At 44.0% G+C, this 21,519-nt stretch overlaps 1 protein-coding gene across 12 annotated transcripts; it reads right to left on the reverse strand.

The window, feature by feature from the left end:
• Positions 1 to 357: 357 nt before the first annotated feature.
• Positions 358 to 20,190, reverse strand: POMK (protein O-mannose kinase). 12 transcript variants are annotated; one of them, XM_040444549.1, is made up of 7 exons: positions 20,094 to 20,190; positions 17,091 to 17,181; positions 16,051 to 16,202; positions 13,181 to 13,249; positions 12,520 to 12,617; positions 10,803 to 11,105; positions 358 to 1,843 (listed from the first exon to the last, which is right to left on the reverse strand). In XM_040444549.1, the coding sequence occupies exons 6-7, from the start codon at positions 11,082 to 11,084 to the stop codon at positions 1,073 to 1,075; spliced, it is 1,053 nt and encodes a 350-aa protein (XP_040300483.1). In that variant the 5' UTR covers positions 11,085 to 11,105; positions 12,520 to 12,617; positions 13,181 to 13,249; positions 16,051 to 16,202; positions 17,091 to 17,181; positions 20,094 to 20,190; the 3' UTR covers positions 358 to 1,072. The 12 variants fall into 12 exon arrangements, with proteins under 12 accessions (XP_040300483.1, XP_040300083.1, XP_040300683.1 ...); XM_040444149.1 differs by lacking the exon at positions 20,094 to 20,190 and adding an exon at positions 19,194 to 19,985; XM_040444749.1 differs by lacking the exon at positions 20,094 to 20,190 and adding an exon at positions 17,419 to 18,478.
• Between the last annotated feature and the right edge of the window lie 1,329 nt (positions 20,191 to 21,519).

The raw sequence follows: 21,519 nt of genomic DNA on the forward strand, positions 1-21,519 counted from the left end.
ATGTAGTCCCAAGACCAGCAGCACCAGCATCATCTGGGAACCAGTTAGAAATGCAGAGTCTCAGACTCTGCCCCAGACCTACTGAGTCAGAGACTCTAGGGTGAGACACAGCTTCCTGTGAGTCTAGTGATCCTGACACCTGCTCAAGTTCAAGGGAAAGCAGCATCTGCTGCAGGGCATCTTTGTCCCTCAATGTCAGCTTTAACCATCTTATTAGTGATGATTAATACACACCAAATCCATTATCCCCTACAAAGGAAGATGACAGTGACGAAGAAAGAACTTTCTAAAGGATTCCATCATGCAACTCAAGTGGAAGGATTTGATACTTTCCAGTAATGAGTGACACTGTTGATGTAAACTGTTCACAATAATTTATTTTGGACACAGAAAACCTAGCTGGAAGGTAAATAGGAATTTCACAAACACCATCCAAGGCAGTAACATAAATACAATTTCCCTCATACTTGCTGTTCTAAATATTCCTTGCCCATTCAAAATTTCAAAGAGCAAGATATCATAGTTCTCCTTTAGATTTTTGGAAAGAGGATGGCACAAGAGCTTCACATTCATTAAACATTTAAACAATCATTTAAAACAGTAAAGATGGCCTCACCAACACCATGTGAATGTTGACAGGCCACAAATACTCCCATGACCCTGGTAATGTTGACTATTATCTAAAAAAATGAGGAAAAAAACTTCTTTGGAAAACCACTGTACATTTCTTTCATATCCTGCCATTTACGGATCTTTTCTTTATATGTTTCTTACAAGTTTACAAATTCAGTAATTAGGGCAGGTGAAGCCCCTATGTGGTGACATTTTTGTTACCTCCTTCAGATATGGCTAGATCCACTGCTTCTCAAGTTCAGCAGGAGTGATCAGTGTGAGAAGGTGAGGCATCTGCCCAGGTCCCACCAGGGGATAAGCAACGCTCACACGTGCATGTGGATGTGGATACAGAGGAAGAACCACACACTGAACAGCAAAAAACTCACCATTAGAGTAAGAATTGCTATAATGATTCCATTTATTCTTTGAAACCCATTCTTCACTGACTGAATGGTTTTCATAGCATTTCTCTTGTCTGGGACATCACAGTTTCTCTGAGCAGATTCAAAACCTTCTCATAAGTGTCTAGAATTTCCCGAGCAGTGGGTCTTTCTGCAGGAGTCTGGCTCTTACACGCCTTATGAATATCAAACAAATGAAATCGGACCATATCACTTCCTTCAACGTGCCCCAAAAGGAAACTAGAGACATCTGGAATCTTCCAGATGTCGATCTTCTCATCATATGACGGCATGAGATCATCGTCAAAAGGCATGTCTTCTCCGTAGGGCCACAGCTGCTCTGGAGCCACAAAGTCCCCGTGAAGCTCCCTGTGGCCACACTTCACAAACGTCCTTGAGCTGTGGTTCACCAGGGGCAAGGCGTCCAGGTCGTTTACCACAATGCTGAAGTTGCTCGTCAGCAGATACTGGGACAAGGTCTTGGGCAGGTCACTGGAATCGCACATGACCAGGGTACCCAGGGGGCTGTGGTGCAGGTAGTGGATGATGGCCACGTAATTCATGGCCAGCTGCAGCCTGTGCTGCCACGTGTTCACACTGTGGTACTTGGAAAGGTTGAGCGTTTCTTCCAGATTGCTCAAGGAACCTAAGGGGTGATATTCGGTAAGAATCGTGTTGTCCTCCTCACAGTATCCAAGCAAGGTGACAACATGTTTACTCTGCAGGGTTTTCAGCATCCGCAGCCCATGCAGGAAATCATCTTTCATCTCCAGACTGGTGAGCCGTGACAGCGCGACTTTGCGTTCCTTCCACTCAGACAGAAAGACCTGAAACCAAGCCAGAGACAATCAAACCTGAAACCGTCACCTGTGTTAGTGAGCAGGAAACCAACCCCACAGGTGCAGAGAAGGTAGAAACTAGGCAGACAAACCCAGTCCTAGAGTGGCTCTCAGCCTGGTCACAAAGACTCACTGCTAAGCAAACACAGGCACCCAGTGCAGAAGGCCTAGGGCAGGCCCAGGAGGGACTCTGCTTAGGATGCTGAGGGCCATCTGGAGAGGGTGTTGGAAGGTTCCTGGGAGTTGGGCTGAAGGATGACTGGGGCTTGCAGGGTGGATGTGGAGAATGGGAAGTGCACTCCCAGAAGAGGGGGCTGCTGTATAAAGGCACGGAGTGGCAAAATGACCAGGTCTAAATTCCTGCAGCAGAAAGGGCTGAGGATGGGGAGGACCAGGGGAGAAGACTGGAAAAGTGGGAGTCCACCTGGCCAGCACCTCACGCATCACAATATTACTTGTTCATTTTTCAAGGTAGTATAGCAAACCACAGAAACAGTTTTAGGTAAGGAAAACAATTTTACATGGCGTGTGGTTTTGTGTTACTTCCACTGTAACAGCAGAAGCTGAAACACACGCAGACACTAGAGCTGCCCATCCTCGTGTGGCCAACAGGGGAACAACTGCACAGGAAGCCTCGGTTCTCCATTTTATTAGCCAGGAAAGGCTTGTGGGAAGTACTGTCATTAAGAACCTCTGATCTTCTGCTTAAATCCCCAAAGGGAAGGCAGAAGCCTGCACAAGAGAAAACGGGCTCAGAAGTGGGGAGATGGCTGCCCCAGGCTGCTTCTGCTGCTAGCGGGCTGTTTCTCTGTGCTTCTACTTACTCTTTAAAACAAAGCTTACGGTTTTCGAAACCAATCTGGAGCATGATTTATCAAGTGCCTTTAGCATCAAATCTAAAATCTATCTAAGGAAGTAATCGGAGATAGAACAAATCTCTAGGAATAAAAATCTGGCACTACTTATAAAAGCATAAACTGGAACCTATCCGTCCATCAAAAAATGGGGAGTAGTTCAGTAATGGTAGACCACTCAAAAGAAGACGATGGGGTCAGCAAAATGCACATATTGAGAGTTTTCACAGATAAAAGTAATGTCACAAATGAAAAAGGATACAAAATTTCATTTATGTTGTTCTAACTGCATAGAACAAGTCAAAATTACATGGAAATCAAAGGAAATAGGCTGTTTCAGTTCTCTTCACATGCTAAGATCCTGGGCGATTTTTTTCCTTTATGAGTCACAGTATTTTCCAACTTTTCTAGAATGAATATACATGACTTTCATATTTAACAACATTTTTAAAAAGAACTCAAAAATATATCAAATGGAGGTGAGTTAGAGACCTGTGAAGATTTCTTTGGGATCTGAAAAGAGAGGTTCATTAATGGAAAAACCCAGGTACCGACAGTTGACCCTTAATATTTACAGAGAAATCTTTCAGGGCGCCTGGGTGGCTCAGTCAGTTAAGCGCCCTACTATTGATTTCAGCACAGGTAATGATCTCACGGTTTGAGAGTTCAAGCCCGCATCGGGCTCTGCACTGACAGCACAGAACCTACCTGGGATTCTCTCTCTCTCAAAATAAATAAAACTTAAAAAATAAATAAATAAAAAGAAATCTTTCAAGACCTTTTCAAAAACTCAAAATTGAGAAATTTCACTATGGATCACAATTTTTATTATTTCTTCTTCTTATTATTATTATTTTTAACATTTATTCATCTCTGAGAGACAGAGAGAGAACAGAGAGTGTGTGGGGGAAGGGAAGAGGGGGAGGGAGACACAGAATCCAAAGCAGGCTCCAGGCTCCAAGCTGTCAGCACAGAGCCCAACACAGGGCTCGAACTCAACAGACCACGAGATCATGACCTGAGCTGAAGTTGGACGCTTAACCGACTGAGTTACCCAGATGCCCCCATAGTTTTTTTTTTCTTAATGTTCATTTATTTCTGGGAAAGAAAGACAGTGTTGAGTGGGGAAGAAGCAGAGAAAGAGGGGTACAGAAGATCCGAAGTGGGCTCTATGCTGACAGCAGAGAGCCTGATGCCCGGCTGGAACCTGCAAACTACAAGATCATGCCCTGAGCCACAGCTGGACACTTAACCGACTAAGGCACCCAGGTGCCCCTGGATCATAATTTCTATTAAAAAGCCATTTTACTTGTATACCGACAACTAGTATAACACCGTATGTTAACTATATTTGAATTTTTCAAAAGCCATTTTGCTCTGGCTGCTAAATTCACTAAAAGTTTCATGAATACATATATTTATTCATATATATATTTTATTCGTATATATATTTTTTGACATGGAACACGTTCTCTCCATAGACCTGCATCAACACTGAACTCGACATTTGACTCCAATATAAAAATCTTATTTTTTGTTGAGGGCCTTCAGTTCCTTAGACCTATCTCCTCATGGTGACCACCAACTCCAGCAGACGCCTTGGTATCCTAGGCTCATTTTTCACATAAAAACAGTGATCACTTTAGGGAAGCTGCTACAATTTATTCATACATTATTCAATAATAAATGGTAGGGTGCTTGGGTGGCTCAGTCAGTTGAGTGTCCGACTTCAGCTCAGGTCATGATCTCACGGTTCATGAGTTTGAGCCCCACAACGGGCTCTGTGCTGACAGTTCAGAGCCTGGAGCCTGCTTTGGATTCTGTGTCTCCCTCTCTCTCTCTGCCCCTACCCTGCTCATGCTCTCTTTCTCTCTCAAAAATAAACATTAAATAAGTAAATAAATAAATGTTGGAAGAAGCTCAACCACAGGCCTTATGACTTCCTCCTAAATCCTTGTTTACATTGGATTTTTGTGCCTCAGATAAATGAAAGTCTTTGGAATCACTCACAAATATCTGAAACCTTCCAAGTTAAATATCCGCAGGTCAGGGATTGTTTAAGAATCATTTCTTAGCAGGGCGCCTGGGTGGCTCACTCGGTTGACTGCCGACTTCGGCCTAGGTCATAATCTTGCAGTTCATGGGTTGGAGCCCTGTGTCAGACTCTGTGCTGACAGCTTGGAGCCTGGAGCCTGCTTCAGATTCTGCGTCTCCCTCTCTTTCTCTCTGCCTGTTCCCCCCTTTGTGCTGTTTCTCCCTCTCAAAAATAAATAAACACTAAAAAAATTTTATATAAAAAAAATCATTTCTTAGCAATATCTAATTGAGTTGCTTTCTAAAATTCTCTTATTTAGAGAGAGCAGTTTTACCTTTTTTTTAAATTATAAAATTAATCAAGAATACTCTTCTTGGTAAAAATTCAAAAACAGAAGGAGATTTCCTTCCCCTACTTTTACTCACCCAAAGGAAACTTGTTAACTGGTTGGTTGGTAACCTCACAGCCATTTCTTTATGTGTGTATACGTGTTAATGCATACTTTATAAATAGCATTTGAGTTTACAGTGACATAAAATAAGAGTATAACATACATGTCATATTGCAACTTGTTTTTTTTCACATAACTAATACCTTACACTTTCCTGTATATATATTCTTTCTAAAGGTCATTTTTTTTTTAATGTTTACTTCTAAGAGAGAGAGAGGGACAGAGCATGAGAAGGAGAGGGACAGTTGGGGCGCCTGGGTGGCGCAGTCGGTTAAGTGTCCGATCTCAGCCAGGTCACGATCTCACGGTCCGTGAGTTCGAGCCCCGCGTCAGGCTCTGGGCTGATGGCTCAGAGCCTGGAGCCTGTTTCCGATTCTGTGTCTCCCTCTCTCTCTGCCCCTCCCCCGTTCATGCTCTGTCTCTCTCTGTCCCAAAAATAAATAAACGTTGAAAAAAAAAAAAAAAAAAAAGAAGGAGAGGGACAGAGAAAAGAGAGAGACACAGATGATGAAGTAGGCTCCAGACTCTGAGCTGTTAGCACAGAGCCCAACATGGGGCTCAAACTCACAAACCATGAGATCATGACCTGAACCAAAGTCAGACACTTATCTGACAGAGCCACCCAGTTTCCCCTAAAGGTCATTGTTTTTAAAGCTGCACAATATTTCACAGTATGGGTACACTACCTATGCTAGTGTATTTTCAGTGAGATTTTTCAGATGATCATTTCTTTAAAACTAAAGTGTAATATAATAAAGACTCATGAAATCTGTAATGGATGTAGTCAGATGAATTAGTTCCTTCTTCCATGCAGCTCTATAATCTTTAACATGGTTTTATGTGATCTATTTTAAAGACTTGATGGGCATTTAAATTATTTCCCTTTTTTTCTTATTAACAACAATTCTACAATAAATAGCCCTATATTCATAACTCTGTGCATGTCTCAAGCATTTCTATAAGCTGGGTAAAGTAGACAGGTGACTGAATGAGGAATATGGATGGCCAACACGACCCTCCAAAGTCTGTGCCAGCAGGCACTCTCGTCGTGTATGAGTGAATCTTAGGTTCTACAGCCTTAATCACGCTAGATATTATCAATCTTGCTAACATGTACCAATCTGAAAAATGAAAAACATTTTACTGTCCCAATTTATATCTCCCTGATTACTAATGAGACTGAGCACTTTTTAATCATTGTTGACATTTCTGTAGGTCTTCTGCAGAAAGTATGTTCATTGTCCTATATCCAATTTTCTATGGGGTTGTTTTGTGCTTATTAATTTCTAGGAGCTCTTGTGATCCTTTATTACAAATGTAAAGGATAAATTTTAGAAAATAATTAGTTTACTTTATGCGGTCTTTTGTAGTAAAAAAATAACTATTGTGTCTTCGTAAATTTAACAAATATTTGTGTTAATAAAAAAACTGATATAAATCCCTGCCTCTATGAAATTCACATTCTAATGTAGGAGGCAGATAATAAAGAAAATAAACAGGACATGTATAAAGTATACTGGAGGGTAAAATGTGCTCTGAAGAAAAACTAAGCAGGGAAGGGTTTTCAATTTTAAATAGGGTTAGAGAAGCTCTCACTGGGGTGACATTTGAGCAAGAACCTGAAGGAGGTAGAGGCATGAGCCATGTCCTATCTGGGGTAACCATGGCCCAGACAGAAAGAACAGCAAAGGCAAAAGCCCTGGGGTGGCAGCATGCCCACAGGCTGCCATATCAGCAAGGCCAGAGTGGCTGGAGAGGAATAAGCAAAGGGGAACAGAGTAGGAATAAGGTTGAAAAAGGGTGCAGACCTCAAAAAACCCTTAACTTGGTGAAAGGACTCTGGCTTTTACTTGAATGAGAAAGAGAGCCATTGGAGAATTCTGAGCAGAGGAGAGATGCTACTTAGAATTTAATGGCAGTATTCTGGTTGTGAAGGGCTGAGAGAGGGACAAGTGTGGAAGCACAGAGCCCACTTGAGAGGCTACTGAAATAATCCAGGTACAAGATGATGGTGGCTTGAATGGGGGGAGGGAGACAGGCAGAGAAGTCTGAAGACTGGCCAAATTCTGGATCTCTTCTGAGTGCAGAGACAATAGAACTTGCTGATGGACTAAACATGGATGTGAGAGAAAGAAACATGTGAAGGATGCTTCTTCCCAGGTGTGTGTCCTGAGCAACTGGGCTAACGGAGTTGTCATTAACCACATTGGGGAAGAATAAAGGAAAAGCAGGCTGGGGGGATGGTCTGGGACACAGTCAATGTGAGAAGCCTTTCTAACATCCAAGTGGAGATGGATGTGGGGTAGGCAGCTGTATAGAAAAATCTAGAGAGTTCAGGGCAGAGGTCTTTGTGCAGATAAATGTAAGAGGCTGGATGAAGTCATTCAGGGACTGAACATAGAGGAAGAAGGATCCAAGGTTAAGGGGGATGAGGAGGTGGACCCTGCAAAAGGGACTGAGAAGTGGACACTGTTATTTCATACTTTTAAGTATACAATTCATGTAACATCTGTTTTTCAGCCTGAAGTATTAAAAATAGATCACATAACATCCTTTAAATGTTACAGAAAACTAGAGGACTACAGAGTAATTTTAAGAGAATCAAATTCTTTCTTCTAAAAGGATCCAACCCAAATTTTATGGCTTTTTGATGTATTATATTTTTAAAATTTATTTTGAAAGAGAGAATGAGTCAGGGAGGAGCAGAGAGAGAGAGTAAGAGAGACAGAATCCCAAGCAGGCTCTATGCTGTCAGAACCCATGAGATCATGACCTGAGCTGAAATCAAGCATTGGACACTTAACCGAGTCACCCAGGCATCCCTGTACTATATTTTAATTTTAAAGGAAAAACATGCAGCTGTAAAGACTCTAACACTGATCTGTGATCTCATAAAGTCAACATCATGGGCTGGGCACACGGAATGACACATGAGGTTATACCACCTTCTGCTCACCCCTGTTCAAAACAGGGTGTGACCTGAATCATGCTTTCGTTATCCACGGCAATATAGCAGGACCTTCTGCCTTCTGGAAGAATTGTTTCCACTGTAATCTTTCTTCTCTCTCACGAGTACTGTTGCACCAAATCTGTTTCAGAAAATGCGCAGGCCCTTAAGATGTGGGTATTTCTGTCTTTGAGATGGCTGACAGAGTATGTATCTCATTCTTTTAATGTAATCTTGGGTTTAAAAATCAAAAATGCAGGCACTGGATGGCTCAGTTGGTTAAAAACTTGATTCTTGATTTCAGTTCAGGTCATGATCTCATGGTTCGTGAGTTCAAGCCCTGCCCAGGGCTCTGTGCTAACAGCATGGAGCCTGCTGGAGATTCTCTGTCTCCCCCTCTGCCCTTCATAGAGCACACTTGCACACTCTCAAAAATAAAATATGTCTTAAAATTTATTTAAAAATAAGCAAACAAATAAATAAAAATCTAGAAGTGAGAGGTGCCTGGGTGGCTCAGTTTGTTGAGTGTCCGACTCTTGATTTTGGCTCAGATCATGCCCTCAGGTTGTAGGATCGAGCCCCATGTCAGGCTCTGTGTTCATCATGAAGCCTGCTTAAGATTCTCTCTCTCTCTCTCTCTCTCTCTCTCTCTCTCTGCCCCCTCTCCACAACTCATGTTTTCTTTCTCTCGTAAATTAAAAAAAAAAAAAATCTAAAAGGGATAGTATGGTAACTGTACTAGAATTAAAATTAAAAACTTAATTGAAGGGGGGGCCTGTGTCCAACTCTTGATTTCAGCTCAGATCATGATCCCAGGGTCATAGGATCAAGCTCCAAGTTGGGCTCTGCACTGAGAGTTGAGCCTGTTTGCGATTCTCTCTCTTGAGATCTCTCTCTGTCTCTGTCTCTCCCTCCCTCTGCCTCTCTCCCCTGCTTCTGGGCGCTCTCTTTCTCTCTCAAATAAAAATTTTAAAAAATTTAATAAAAAAGTAAAAACTTAAAAAATACACATGAAATAAATTTTACCAAAAAAAAAAAAAATCTAAAAGAGATGAATCTCTCACTGTTATCTCCAGAGAATAAGATCAGAGATGGGGAATCCAAGAGGTAGAAGGGAAATTTACTTTGTGTTTCACCTCCTTCTGAATATTTGAATGTACTGCTTTTATAATTAAAGAAAATCAGAGAAGAAAAAGCAACAAGTCAATCTGCCTTTCAGGGGCAAAGTTGCACACTGCTCCAGGCAATCCCAAACACAAACCAAAAACACAGTCTGGGGAAAGACGAGGTTGGCTGCATGTCTGTATATTGAGGAAACCATCAAAGCTAAACCAGTGTTTTCTTTTATGAGGAATCAGCTCGGTCTCTTCTGTACTCACGTGTGAAAGTGTGCATGCACACGCACGCACGCACACACACTCACACCACCTTGTCCCTCTATTCAAACTGCTCCAACGGTCCTCCCAGTCCCACCAAACCCTATGTACCCCAGACATCAGCTGGCAGGCTGTGTCCGACTTCAGCTCAGGTCATGATCTCATAGTCTGTGAGTTCAGGCCCCATGTCGAGCTCTGTGCTGAGAGCTCAGAGCCTGGAGCCTGCTTTGGATTCTGTGTCTCCTTCTCTCTCTGCCCCTTCCCCGCTCATGCGCGTGCTCTTTCTCTTTCTCTCAAAAATAAATAAACATTAAAAACAAACAAAAAAATGTTTTTTAATAAAAAACTTTAGGGGTACCTTGCTGGCTCAGTTGGTTAAGTGTCTGACTCTTGATCTCAGCTCAAGTCATGATCTCATGGTTCTTGAGTTCAAGCCCCGTGTGGGGCTCCACAATGAGCATGGAGCCCACTTGGGAATCTTTCTCTCCCTCTCTCTCTGCCCCGCCCCTGCTCTCTTGCTCTCTCTCTCATAATAAATAAACATAAAAAAAATAAACAAAAAACTTTTAAAACATCAATATAATACCATGACAGAGTTTGAAAAGTAGAATGAGGGGCGCCTGGGTGGCGCAGTCGGTTAAGCGTCCGACTTCAGCCAGGTCATGATCTCGCGGTCCTTGAGTTCGAGCCCCGCGTCAGGCTCTGGGATGATGGCTCGGAGCCCGGAGCCTGTTTCCGATTCTGGTCTCCCTCTCTCTCTGCCCCTCCCCCGTTCATGCTCTGTCTCTCTCTGTCCCAAAAATAAATAAACGTTGAAAAAAAAAAAAAATTTTAAAGAAAAGTAGAATGAAAAAAATTGCTCATAATCCTTCACTATAGCACAATTTCTGTAATTTCTATATTTTCTACATAAATACATTAATTTTGCAGTTGAAAATCATGTATTGTGCAATTTTGCATGTTGCATTTTTTTACTTCTCATCATATGTTTTTTTCACACGAGATTCCTAACTACACTTAATGGCTGCAGAACATTCTATCAAGTGGATGGACCATAATTAACTAGTCCCTTACAGTTATTATTTCTGGTTCTCTATTGCTATAAATAACAAAGCAAAATCTCCTTTATGCATTTAGCTTTTTTCCTTCCAATGGATTATTTGGATAAAGTCCCAGATGCAAGATCACTGGGCCAAAGGTATTTTGATGGCTCTTAACACATCGTGCCAAGCTGCTATCCCAAAACACCACCCCAATAACACTCAGCTGTAACCCAGAACTCACTCTCTTCACAGCTCCTTCTCCAACACGCTTCAACTGCCTCACTTCGGTCCTCAGCTCCTCGCAGGACAGCCACGGTGAACAGTTTTTCATCTGTCCCATTCTGAAGTGTCCATGGGGACAGTGAGCAGAGCTGGGAGCAGAGCGTGGACGGGAGATGAAAAACCAATCAAGGGAGAAGTAGAGGAGCGTGTTCATGAGGGCCATGGAGAAGAGCAGCCCCACAGCTGGGGGCACTGCTCTGTGGGGGGCACCTTTTCTGCTGTCCTGGGCTTTCTTTTCCATACTGTTATCCCCTGTAATTTCCTGAATTATAAAATGAAACAAGAAATAATACCAGTCAATTTTTACGTCCATTAAGGTGTTTGGGTGACAAGGGGTTAAGGACACAGCCTCTCATGCCTCTTATGCCCAAGGATCTTGCATGCTTTATCATCTTTGTGAGGATTAAAGAAGGTACAGAATGCTCAATGTCAGCTGTTTTCAAGATCACTGTCTTTTTATTACAAACTAACGTCTGGGTTCATCCACTCTAGATTCAACCAAAAGGAAGGTGTCTTTGTTTCTCCCACGGCAATTTGCACTAAATAGATATTTAATGAATAATTAGTAAAATGAAAGAAAACTGCTTTTGTTAGTCTAGCGGGGCCAGGGCAGAAGATGGACAAAGGAGAGGAGCCAGAGAGGAGATGCGGTAGGGGTAGGGGTAGGGGCTGGATGCTGAGGGTCTCCTGAACCCAGCTAAGGAGCTGGGATATTCCCTGGAAGGTGCTAGAAAGCTCCTTAAAAAATTTTTTAAGGATTTTTTTTAAATTAAAGTTTATTTATTTATGAGAGAGAGCGAGGGAGGGGCGGAGAGAGAGAGAATCCCAAGCAGGTTCCACGCTGTCAGTGCAGAGCCAGACACGGGGCTCAAACTCACAAACCATAAAATCATGACCTGAGCCAAAACCAAGAGTCGGATGCTTAAATGAGTGAGCCACCCAGGTGTCCCGCTCCCTAGTGTCTTTAACAAGCAAGGCTAGGTGTGAAAGATGTGTTTGGGGTGGAACAGATGGAGGCTGGGAGACCAGGTAAAAGGCTCTGGCAGTGCTGCGGGGTAAGAGCTGATGAGCACACGAGCTGGAATGATGGTGGTGATCCTTGCACCAAGTAACTGCCAGGAAGGCTGGACACTCACCAATTCAGCTCTAGCATCAGAGCCGGTGTGAGGCCCGCAGTGGAGCATTACTGCCTAGTTGTTGGATGGCAGAGGGGTTGGCAAGGGAGAGGGATGGAAGGACCCTGGACATCAGATGCTTGACACTCAAGAATGCTTGAGGCAGAAGCTGTTTCAGAATCAGAGCGGAAGCATGTCAGTACTCTGACACAGGAGATGGCCATAACAGTGTGCTCGCTTAATATCAGTACTGGGAAAGGGGTACCTGGGTGGCTCAGTTGGTAGAGCGTCCAACTTCAGCTCAGGTCATGATCTCATGGTTTGTGAGTTCGGGCCCCATGTCAGGCTCTGTGTTGAGAGCTCAGAGCCTGGAGCCTGCTTTGGATTCTGTGTCTCCCTCCCTCTCTGCCCCTCCCCAGCTCACGTTCTGTCTGTCTCTCTCTCTCTCAAAAATAAATAAACTTTAAAAAAAAAATCAGTACTGGGATGCATGGGGAACACTAGTGACAGAATTGACTCTGTGCTTCCTATGTCTGAAATGACTGTGACATGAACAGTTACCTTCCACGGGCGTCTTCCTTCTCCCAGCTCAGGTTTCCACCCAGACACCTGGGTCACTCAGCGTTCTGGTTGGCCCCAGGCACTGGTTTGAAAATACTCTGTCACAAAGTACCAAAAAGGAGGTTTGCTGAATAAAAACTTCAACTCTGCACATAGACAAATGGCAATAATTCAAATGGTCCACCTTCTTCAGGGGCCCTCCTAGGGTCCAGGTATCCCTCAGGCCCTTGAACTCCAGGATGGAGTGGCAGCCGTGGGAAATCCTGCGACAGCCTGGCTTCCATCGTGAAGCCCTGCCAGCTGGTGTGAGCTCAGAGTCCTGCATCTGGTTCCAATAATCCACTCCCTCTACTCCATCACTAAATTCCAGCCCTCTCATTCACTCAACATGTATTAAGCCGTTTCCATAAGCTCAACTCTAGGCACTGGGGATCTGTGAGTAAATAAAACAGATGTGGTTCTTATCTTCTAGGACCTTAGAGGGAAGCCAGTGGAGAAGGCAGACAATAAACAAGTAAACAAAAAAGCTTCTCAGATACTGTGATAAGCTTTCAAGGACAGAGAATAACAGAAGAAATTCCCTGGATGATGCGGGGCCAGAAGACCTCTCTGAGGATTCACACTGAGAACAGAAGCTTGAGAGGGAACAGCTCTCTCATACCTTCTCCTGGAGAAAGTAAAATCCACTTGCCATTCATAGAGCTGGGACACCAGACATGGATCAAGCCAACTGCAAAATTCATAGAAAGCAGCATTTCTCCTAAGGACACACTACAGGTATAAAGTATCAACAACTCCCTTCTTTGAATGAAGACTGCTTTCTTACTCACTGAGAAACTCTGCTCTCTAAAGTCACACACTATCAAAAATTTTGCCACTCAAAGTCCTACCAAGAACAGGGAAACATCCCACTCTTGCCTGGAGGAGCTAAGTCTCTCTGATACAGAGAAGCCACCTCTGCTTCCAACTGGGTGCAGAACTGCACATGAGCAGTTTCTGGAGAAGGCATTCAACATCTATGTGAACCCTGTGGTCTCCCAGGAACCAGACTCTGGGGTCCACTTTGCAGTCCGGACCAGATCTTGACATCTTTACAGGCAGCCCTGCTTAACTTTGAGTCCATCAAAACATTGTTTCCTTTAAATTTTGCCTAAACTCCACCCACCCCCCAAATTCTAAATTTTTTTTTTTTTTACATTTTTAAAAATTTATTTTTGATAGAGACAGAGCACAATTGGGGGAGGGACAGAGAGAGACGGAGACACAGAATCCGATGCAGGCTCCAGGCTCCGAGCTGTCAGGACAGAGCCCGACCCGGGGCTCGAACTCACAAACTGCGAGATCATGACCCGAGCCGAAGTCAGACGCTTAACTGACTGAGCCACCCAGGCGCCTCACCCCCAAAATTCTATAAAAATAACTCTCTTTTCCTGTGATTGAGATGCCATGTTCCACTGCTCCACAGTCACATCCACTGAAATGGGTCAATACACCTGACAAGTTCATTCCTATGGCCTCAGCCCTTTCTCTTCTTTCTCTTGACTGCTCACTGGCATCTGGAATGGCTGATCACTCTCTCCTTCTTGAAATGCCTTTATTATTTGGTTCCCAGGAAGGTGCACTCTGGGGGCTCCTTTTGCCTCTGACTCTAAGCTGCTGTAGTGCTCAGGGCTCAGACAGACCTCTCCCTCAAGCTCTGTGATCTCATCCAGACTCTGGCTCTCTGTCCCCACCTGCTGACAGCTCCCAGTTGTAAAGCCCTAATCCCAGCCTCCTCAGAACACCACCCTTGGCTCCTTGACATCACTTAAACATCTGACAGACAATTCAAAAATAATATTTCTTCTCAACAATAAAAAGATAAATGACTCAATTTAGAAACGGGCAAAGGACTCGAACAGACATTTATCCAAAGGAGATATCAGATGGCAAATAGGCACACAAAAGGATGCTCAACTGTAACAGTCCTCAGGAAAATGCAAGTCAAAACCACAATGAGACCCACCTCATATCCACTAGAATGGCTGTCATCAAAGAGACAAGAATGAGTGCAGAGGAGGCTGTGAGAAAATAGGAGCCCTCCTACAGTGATGGTGGCAATATAAAATGATGCAGCCACTGTGGAAAATAGTCTGGAAGGTCCTCGAAAGGTTAAACATAGAGTTCCCCATGCAAATCTGCTGCTCGGTATATGCCCAAGAGAACTGAAAACATACGTTTATGCCAACACTTGTAGGTGAATGTTCACAGCAGCATTATTCATAACAGCCAAACAGCGGAAATAACCCAAAGTCCCTCATGATAAATGGACAAAAAATCTGATATTATCCAAACATGGAATAGGATTCACCCACAAAAAGAAATCAAGCACTAATCCATGCTGCAACATGGATAAAACTGGAAAATTTTATCCTAAATGAAACATGCAGACACAAAAGATCACATATCATAGGATTCTACTGATATGAAATATCTAGAACAGGCACATCCATAGAGACAGAAAGTGGATTAGTGACTGCTAGGGGCTGAGTGAAAGGGGAAGGGGAATGGCTGCTAATGGGCACTGGATTACTTTTGTGGATGAAATGTTGTGGAATTAGTGGTGATGGTCGCAAAACCTTGTGAATATACTAAAAATCACTGAACCATACACTTTAAAAAGCAAACTTTAGGGGCGGTTGGGTGGTTCAGTCGATTAAGCGTCCAACTTTGGCTCAGGTCATGATCTCACAAGTCCATAGGTTCGAGCCCCACGTCAGGCTCTGTGCTGATGGCTCAGAGCCTGGAGTTGGCTTCAGATTCTGCATCTCCTTCTCTCTTTGCCCCTCCCCCCACTCATGCTCTCTCTTTCAAAACTAAAGATTTAAAAATAAAAATAAATTAATTAATTAAAAACAACTTATGGCATATGAATTATATTTCAACTTAAAAAGATAACAAAACGGGGCACCTGGATAGCTCAGTCGGTTAAGGGTCTGACTGCAGCTCAGGTCATGATCTCTCCATTCATGATATTGAGCCCCATATCAGTTTCAGATCCTCTGTCTCCCTCTCTCTCTGCCCCTCCCCTGCTTGCACTCTCTCAAAAATAAACATTAAAAAAATAATAATTTATTAAAAAAAAAAAAGATAACAGAAATACTTCCCAAACTCAATGTCTGCTCTTTCCCCACAAATCCGCTGTTTCTAGCGGTCAGAATCTCAGTAAATGATAACTTTATTCTTCCAGTGACCCAGCCCATGAGGCTGCATGTCAAGGGTCAGCACAGCAACACTGCTTCCTCTAAGCAAAAAATCTTAGAAGTAGGGGACTCTTCTACCACCCAGTGTAGTTCTTCCTAATTAATAATAATTTTAAAAAATGCTGCTTTGCATGTCCTGGTTGTCACTAAGAGGTGTCCAGTAAACACCGGCTCTACTGAATTGCACCAGCCTCAAATCTCTTTCTTTTCTTGAAACAATGCCACCTGCTCAACCTGCCCTCAGTCTTTCCAACTACACCCATCAGTGTTCTGATGGATGTTCGCTTACCTTTCTCATAAAGACTCCAGGCCCGCATCTTTCCCCCTGGCCCATCCCCTCCTGTCTTCATGGATTTCAACTGGAACAATGACGACTTTGACCACTCAGGCCTCACAGTCTCTTGAGCTTCTTCCACCAGTACCTGATTCTCACAAGGTGCTCTTAAAGAAATGGATAAAACGGCTGCCATCTCTCTTTTACAACATTCAAAAAATGACCAAGTGTGTCTTAACTTAGACCTTAGGTCAAGAATCAGCACTTTTTTCTATAAAAGGCCACACAGTAAATACTTAGGTTTAGGAGCGAAAAGTTGAAATCCAGTGACAACGGCATCACATGACTTATGACCCACCAAGCAGCAGTGTAAAGTGATAAGAGGCCACAAGCTCTCTATCGTGCCATTCAACTCTATCACCAGGGTGTGAAAGCAGCCTGCAACAGTACATAAACAAATGAGTGTGGCTGTGTTTGAATAAAACTTCATTTATGGACAATGAAGTTTGAATTTCATGTAGTTTTCATATAGTTGTGTCACAAAAGATTATTCCTCTCTTGACCTTTCCCCCCAACATTTTTAGGTAAAAAGCATTCTTAGCTTGCAGGTCATACAAATACAAGTGGCAAGCAGAAGCTGGCTAGGCCCTACCCTAGCTGACACTATTCCTCTGGGTCTGTCACAGACCATCTTTCCATCCTACACATTCCCTCCACGTAATCTCATTCACAGACATGGTGATGCTATTGGTTGCCAAGTCTCCACTGTGGCCTAGGTCTTTCTCCTACACTTCACTCAGCTGGCTCCTCAAGGCCGGGGATGTCCATAACTGAGCTCTTTCTTGTCACCAGCATGCCCCTCCTCCAGGATTCCCTTACAGTGCCAGACACATAATCCACCTACTTGCTCCAGTCACAAAGCAAGTGACTTGGTCCCCTCTTTCCCCGACCTCTAAATCAACCAGTCACCACCTACAGTCAGTTCTATCACCCAAACCTCTCTCAAATCCCTTCTTATTACCACCACCCTGGTCTAAGCCTCTAGTATCTCTTACCTGGGCTTCTGCCAACAGTTTTCTACATGGACTCCCACTTCTTTCTCTTTTCCAGTCCATTTTCCAAACAGCAATCAGGATTTTTTCTTTCCTGAAATGTTTAAAGCATCAAAAATCTAAAAAATAATATCATGAACACCCATCAAGCTTTGTCAAGTAACAGTGCATCATATTTTTTTTTGAAGATCTTTTAAAAAGAAATACAGTTGAGGCCTCTTTGGACCCCTCCCAGTCCTATTCTTCTCCCTCCCAAGAAGTAATCACCATCCACAAGTTGATGTACATCAGAGTTCTCAAACTGTGGTCCCAGGACCTACAGCAGCATCACCTAGAAATGTGAGTCCTTGAGTCCTCACTCCAGACCGATTGCATCAGAAACTGAAGTGAAGCCCAGAAATCTGTGTTTTAACAAGTCTTCCAGGTGATTCAGAAGCATGCTCGAGTCCAAGAACCACTGACGTATATAATTCCCACACATGCTTTTTATTTTCACCACCAGTGTGCCTATAAACAATAACATAATATATGGATGTTTTCACAAGCTTCATACAAGTAGTATTGTACTGTATATACCTTTTGCAACTTGCTCTTTTAAAAGCTCAATATTAAGTTTATGACGTTTATCCACACAGACACATGAAGCTCGAGTTTGCCACATTCAACTCCACAACTAGCAAAGCAAGTGTTGTACACACTCCTGCATGTGCAGAAGTTTCTTGCTGGTATACACAGGGCGGTCTTTCTAAAGCACAAATCTGATCACCCCTTGCTTAAAACCATCTAACAGTCCTCCTCTGTCCTCATGATAAAAGTCCAAACTCCTATAAGGTCCCCTGAGATCCAGCCTGTCTGCCTTTCCAGACCCCTCCTTGCACCCCACATTCCAGGCCCTGAGCTTTCCTCCACCCTTGAAGGCGCCCCTCTTGAGAAGTCCAGGCTCCAGTACGTGGGTTCCTTTTTCCTCAACTGTGAGTTCCCGGAGGACTATCTGCCTGCTTTGCACACCCCTGTATCCTCAGCAGCTGGAAAATAGCCAAGAACTCAGTAAAAATGCACTGACTGATCACCCAGGATTCCTTGTCTTCACAGCCTCACACACTGACTCCTCTTTGCTTTCTCAGTCCCACCAAATCTGCTCTTCATCTCTTCTTGTGCCTGTCCTCTGATGCTCTCATCCAGCACCAACTCCAATTTGAACTCACCATCTTTTTAATTCGCAAACCCCCTTGCCGACAACCTTCCACTGATTCCACCTCGCCACTGGTAGTAGATTCAGTTGTATAGGGCCTGAAGCTTATACCATATTTTTTCTTTTGGAGGCATAACACTTTCTTCACTTCCATGCAAAGGGTGCCAACATCAGGTACAAATTCTGTAAAAATTCATATTTTTTAATCTACCTTAGATCACCATTACCCAGTTACCATTTAATGCATTTCTTATGGGCCCTGCAGTTAGTTATATGCTTCAATAGTCTTTCAATTATCCCTAAGTCCTCACATCCACTTCCGAATGCTCAAAAAGACTCATCCAAAAACTCAACTTTTACACAATGTCACACTAATTCTGTGAGGCATATATAATTGTTACTATATATAATTGTTACTATTCCCATTTAACAGATAAGAGAACTGAGTCAGAGGTGAAGTGACTTAGCCAAGGTCACTAAACTGTACATGGAGGAGCCAAGTTTTCCAGCCTCACATTCTTCCCCTAAATCCTTCAACCTTCAGGTGTTGAAGGTTCAGGAATTGAACATAGCATGGTCACTGCAGGGGTTGAGGGTGGATGCTGTGAAGCTGCCTATCCATCTCTCTCCTTTTTTTTTTTTTTTAATATTCTAGTATTTTTTTTAAACTTTTTTTTTTTTTGGAGAGCGAGAGAGAGAGAGAGAGAGAGAGAGAGAGAGATGGGGGGAGGGGCAGAGAGAGGGAGAGAGAGAATCCTAAGCAGGCTCCTGCTGTCCGTGCAGAGCCCAATGCGGGGTCCAAACCCGCGAACCGAGAGAGCATGACCCCAGCCAAAATCAAGAGACTGACTTAACAGACTGAGTCACCCAGGTGCCCCAAGACTGCCCATTTCTTAAAGAAAGCTTTAGCCCACCCCAACACCTGATGGGCCTTTTTTCTTTGAAAGGAGTATTTCTGGAGTAGGCTGCCAAGGGCTGTGGATAGGCTGTATGGCTGAAGGAATTTTGTCCTGAAATAAGCAAAATGACACCGAAAGTTGCTGCTGGTTTTGCAAGTTAGGGAAGAAAGATTGTGGGGCCGGCTGGGTAAGAGAAATTCAGGCGATGTTTAGACACAAAGGATTTCTGACATTGATAGGAAAAAGCTGGTAACAGAAAAAACTGGAAACCACTGCTCTACAATCACAGCTTATTTAAAAGAAGGCAATGGAACAAAATTAGTTTTTACCAATTGATTGAATACTGAATTCAACCAGAGGAAAAACGAATTGGCGTTACCCAAAAAAATTGAGAATAGAATCTCAGTTTGCCGGTAGAACACGAGGCACATTAAAATAATTATTTTAAATGTTCCGGATGCTTTCTTAACCTAAAGGTGCTACAGCCAAGGTAAAGGATGGAGAAGACAAGACTACTAACAAAAGGGCTGGGCCGGCCTTTAAAAACCGGCGGCACTGGACTATACCCTTAACACGGAGCCCCGCCCCCAGGGAGTGGCGGCACGAAAGACCCCAGGCAGCACGGGAGCCCGCAAGCGGGAGCCCGCAAGCGGGAGCCCAAGCCCGACCCGGGCGGAGGCGTCCGTCACGTAAAGGTGCCACTTTCGGCAGCAGGGTAGTCGCTCGCTGCTGGGGCCGCGGCCGCCGCCGGCCAAGGGCAGGCCCCGCAGGAAGCTCTTCTGCCCTCCGCGCCTGCCCGCCCCGCAGCCCCATGTGTCTCTAGAGTCCGAGCGGGACGCCGGGCCCGGGCCCGTGGCTTCCCCGCGCTCTCTCGCCCGCCTCCCCGTCTCCCCACCTCCCACTCGCCGCGCCTACCTGCGGCCCCCACTCCGGCACGCGGCCTCCAGCGCCGGCGCGGCCGGAAACCAGAGGGGGCAGAGAGAGCGCGAGGCTGCCCTCTGGCGTCCGCCTCCCGCCGCGCACCTGGAGGCCCTCGCAGACAGGATTCCAGCCCCGGTGCGCCCCACCGGTCTCCTCTCCTTGGCTTCTCTCTGAGTCCTTGAGGACAATGATGTGTTGACCTATTATTGCTTTAGTCTGGACGCCCAGCCTGGAGTTGCGTACAGTGGAGTGGAGCTATAAGATCTAAACCCTTCAAAAAGCTCCTGATCATTGCAAAGCGGTGGTCCCGAAGGGTGGTCCTCAGACCAGAAGCAGATGCTTCACGTCTCCAGGGAAATTGTTAAAAGTGCAAATTCTTGGCTCCATCCCAGACCTGGCGGCGGGTGGGGTCCAGCAATCTGTGCTTCTGGGTGATGCTGAAGACTCTGAAGGTTGAGAACCACTGGTGGAGAGGAAACTCAGGGGCTTAGCCTGCGCAGGAAAGCTGAGTTTCACGCATTCAAAGGGTGGCAGGCAAGAACTTTGACAAACGCCAAAGGAGGTGTACGGTACTGTCTGGAAAGGGGGAGGGAAGCTGGAAGGTCTCAATGCATCGCACTGGCATCTGTACCTGATGGAAAAGTTTCAACATTGAAAGTTAGATTATATAACTTTTTGTGGGTTAAACTAGAAGTGCTATTTACTTCTACACGGACATATTTTCCAAGTTCAGAATCAAGAGTGTAATTCGATGCAGGTTAAAAACTGAACCTGTACTGGGAATCCGAACAACGAAAAGTAAAATAACTAGAAGCAACTTGCTTTCAGATTGGCAAATAGGAAAGAGAATGGCAATACCTACTGTTGATGTACAGAATCTAAAAGTTTCCCCACAGCCATATATTAGTGTAAATTTGTATAACCCGTATCAATTCCTCCTATATATAAAGGGCTCTAGCAAATCCCATTTGTAGGAGTTTATCGTGCAGAAATTATTGAATACATGTGCAAGATGTACTGTATGAAGTGTTGTGGATAAGGAATGTTTACTGTAGAAACAAACCTAAATATTTAACAATAGGGCTTTCTGAAAGAGATTATATCTATGCAGCTGTTAAAAATGATGCTGTATAATGGGTACAGAGTTTCAATTTGAGAAGGTAAAAAAATTCAGGAGATGAATGGTAGTGGTGGTTGCACAAGACGAAGGTACATAATACCACTTAAAAACAGTTAAAATGGTAGGGATGCCTGGGTGGCTCAGTTGGTTAAACATCTGACTTTGGCTTGGGTCATAATCTCACATTTTGTGGGTTCAAACCCTGTGTTGGGTTCTGCGCTAATAGCATGGAGCCTGTTTGGGATTCTCTCTCTCCCTCTCTCTCTGTCCCTCCCACATGTGTGCTCTCGCTCTCTCTCT

This window comes from Herpailurus yagouaroundi, unplaced genomic scaffold (genome assembly GCF_014898765.1).
Source record: "Herpailurus yagouaroundi ecotype Mexico unplaced genomic scaffold, PumYag 28, whole genome shotgun sequence".
Classification (NCBI taxonomy): domain Eukaryota; kingdom Metazoa; phylum Chordata; class Mammalia; order Carnivora; family Felidae; genus Herpailurus; species Herpailurus yagouaroundi.

What these genes read in the sequence shown, in the direction of transcription:
- POMK (XM_040444284.1), bottom strand. Translation starts at nt 11,084, where the DNA reads ATGGAAAAGAAAGCCCAGGACAGCAGAAAAGGTGCCCCCCACAGAGCA. An exon ending in GAGAAGGAGCTGTGAAGAGA is followed by an intron (nt 1,844 to 10,802) that starts GTGAGTTCTGGG and finishes GCTTGGTTTCAG; the next exon opens with GTCTTTCTGTCTGAGTGGAA.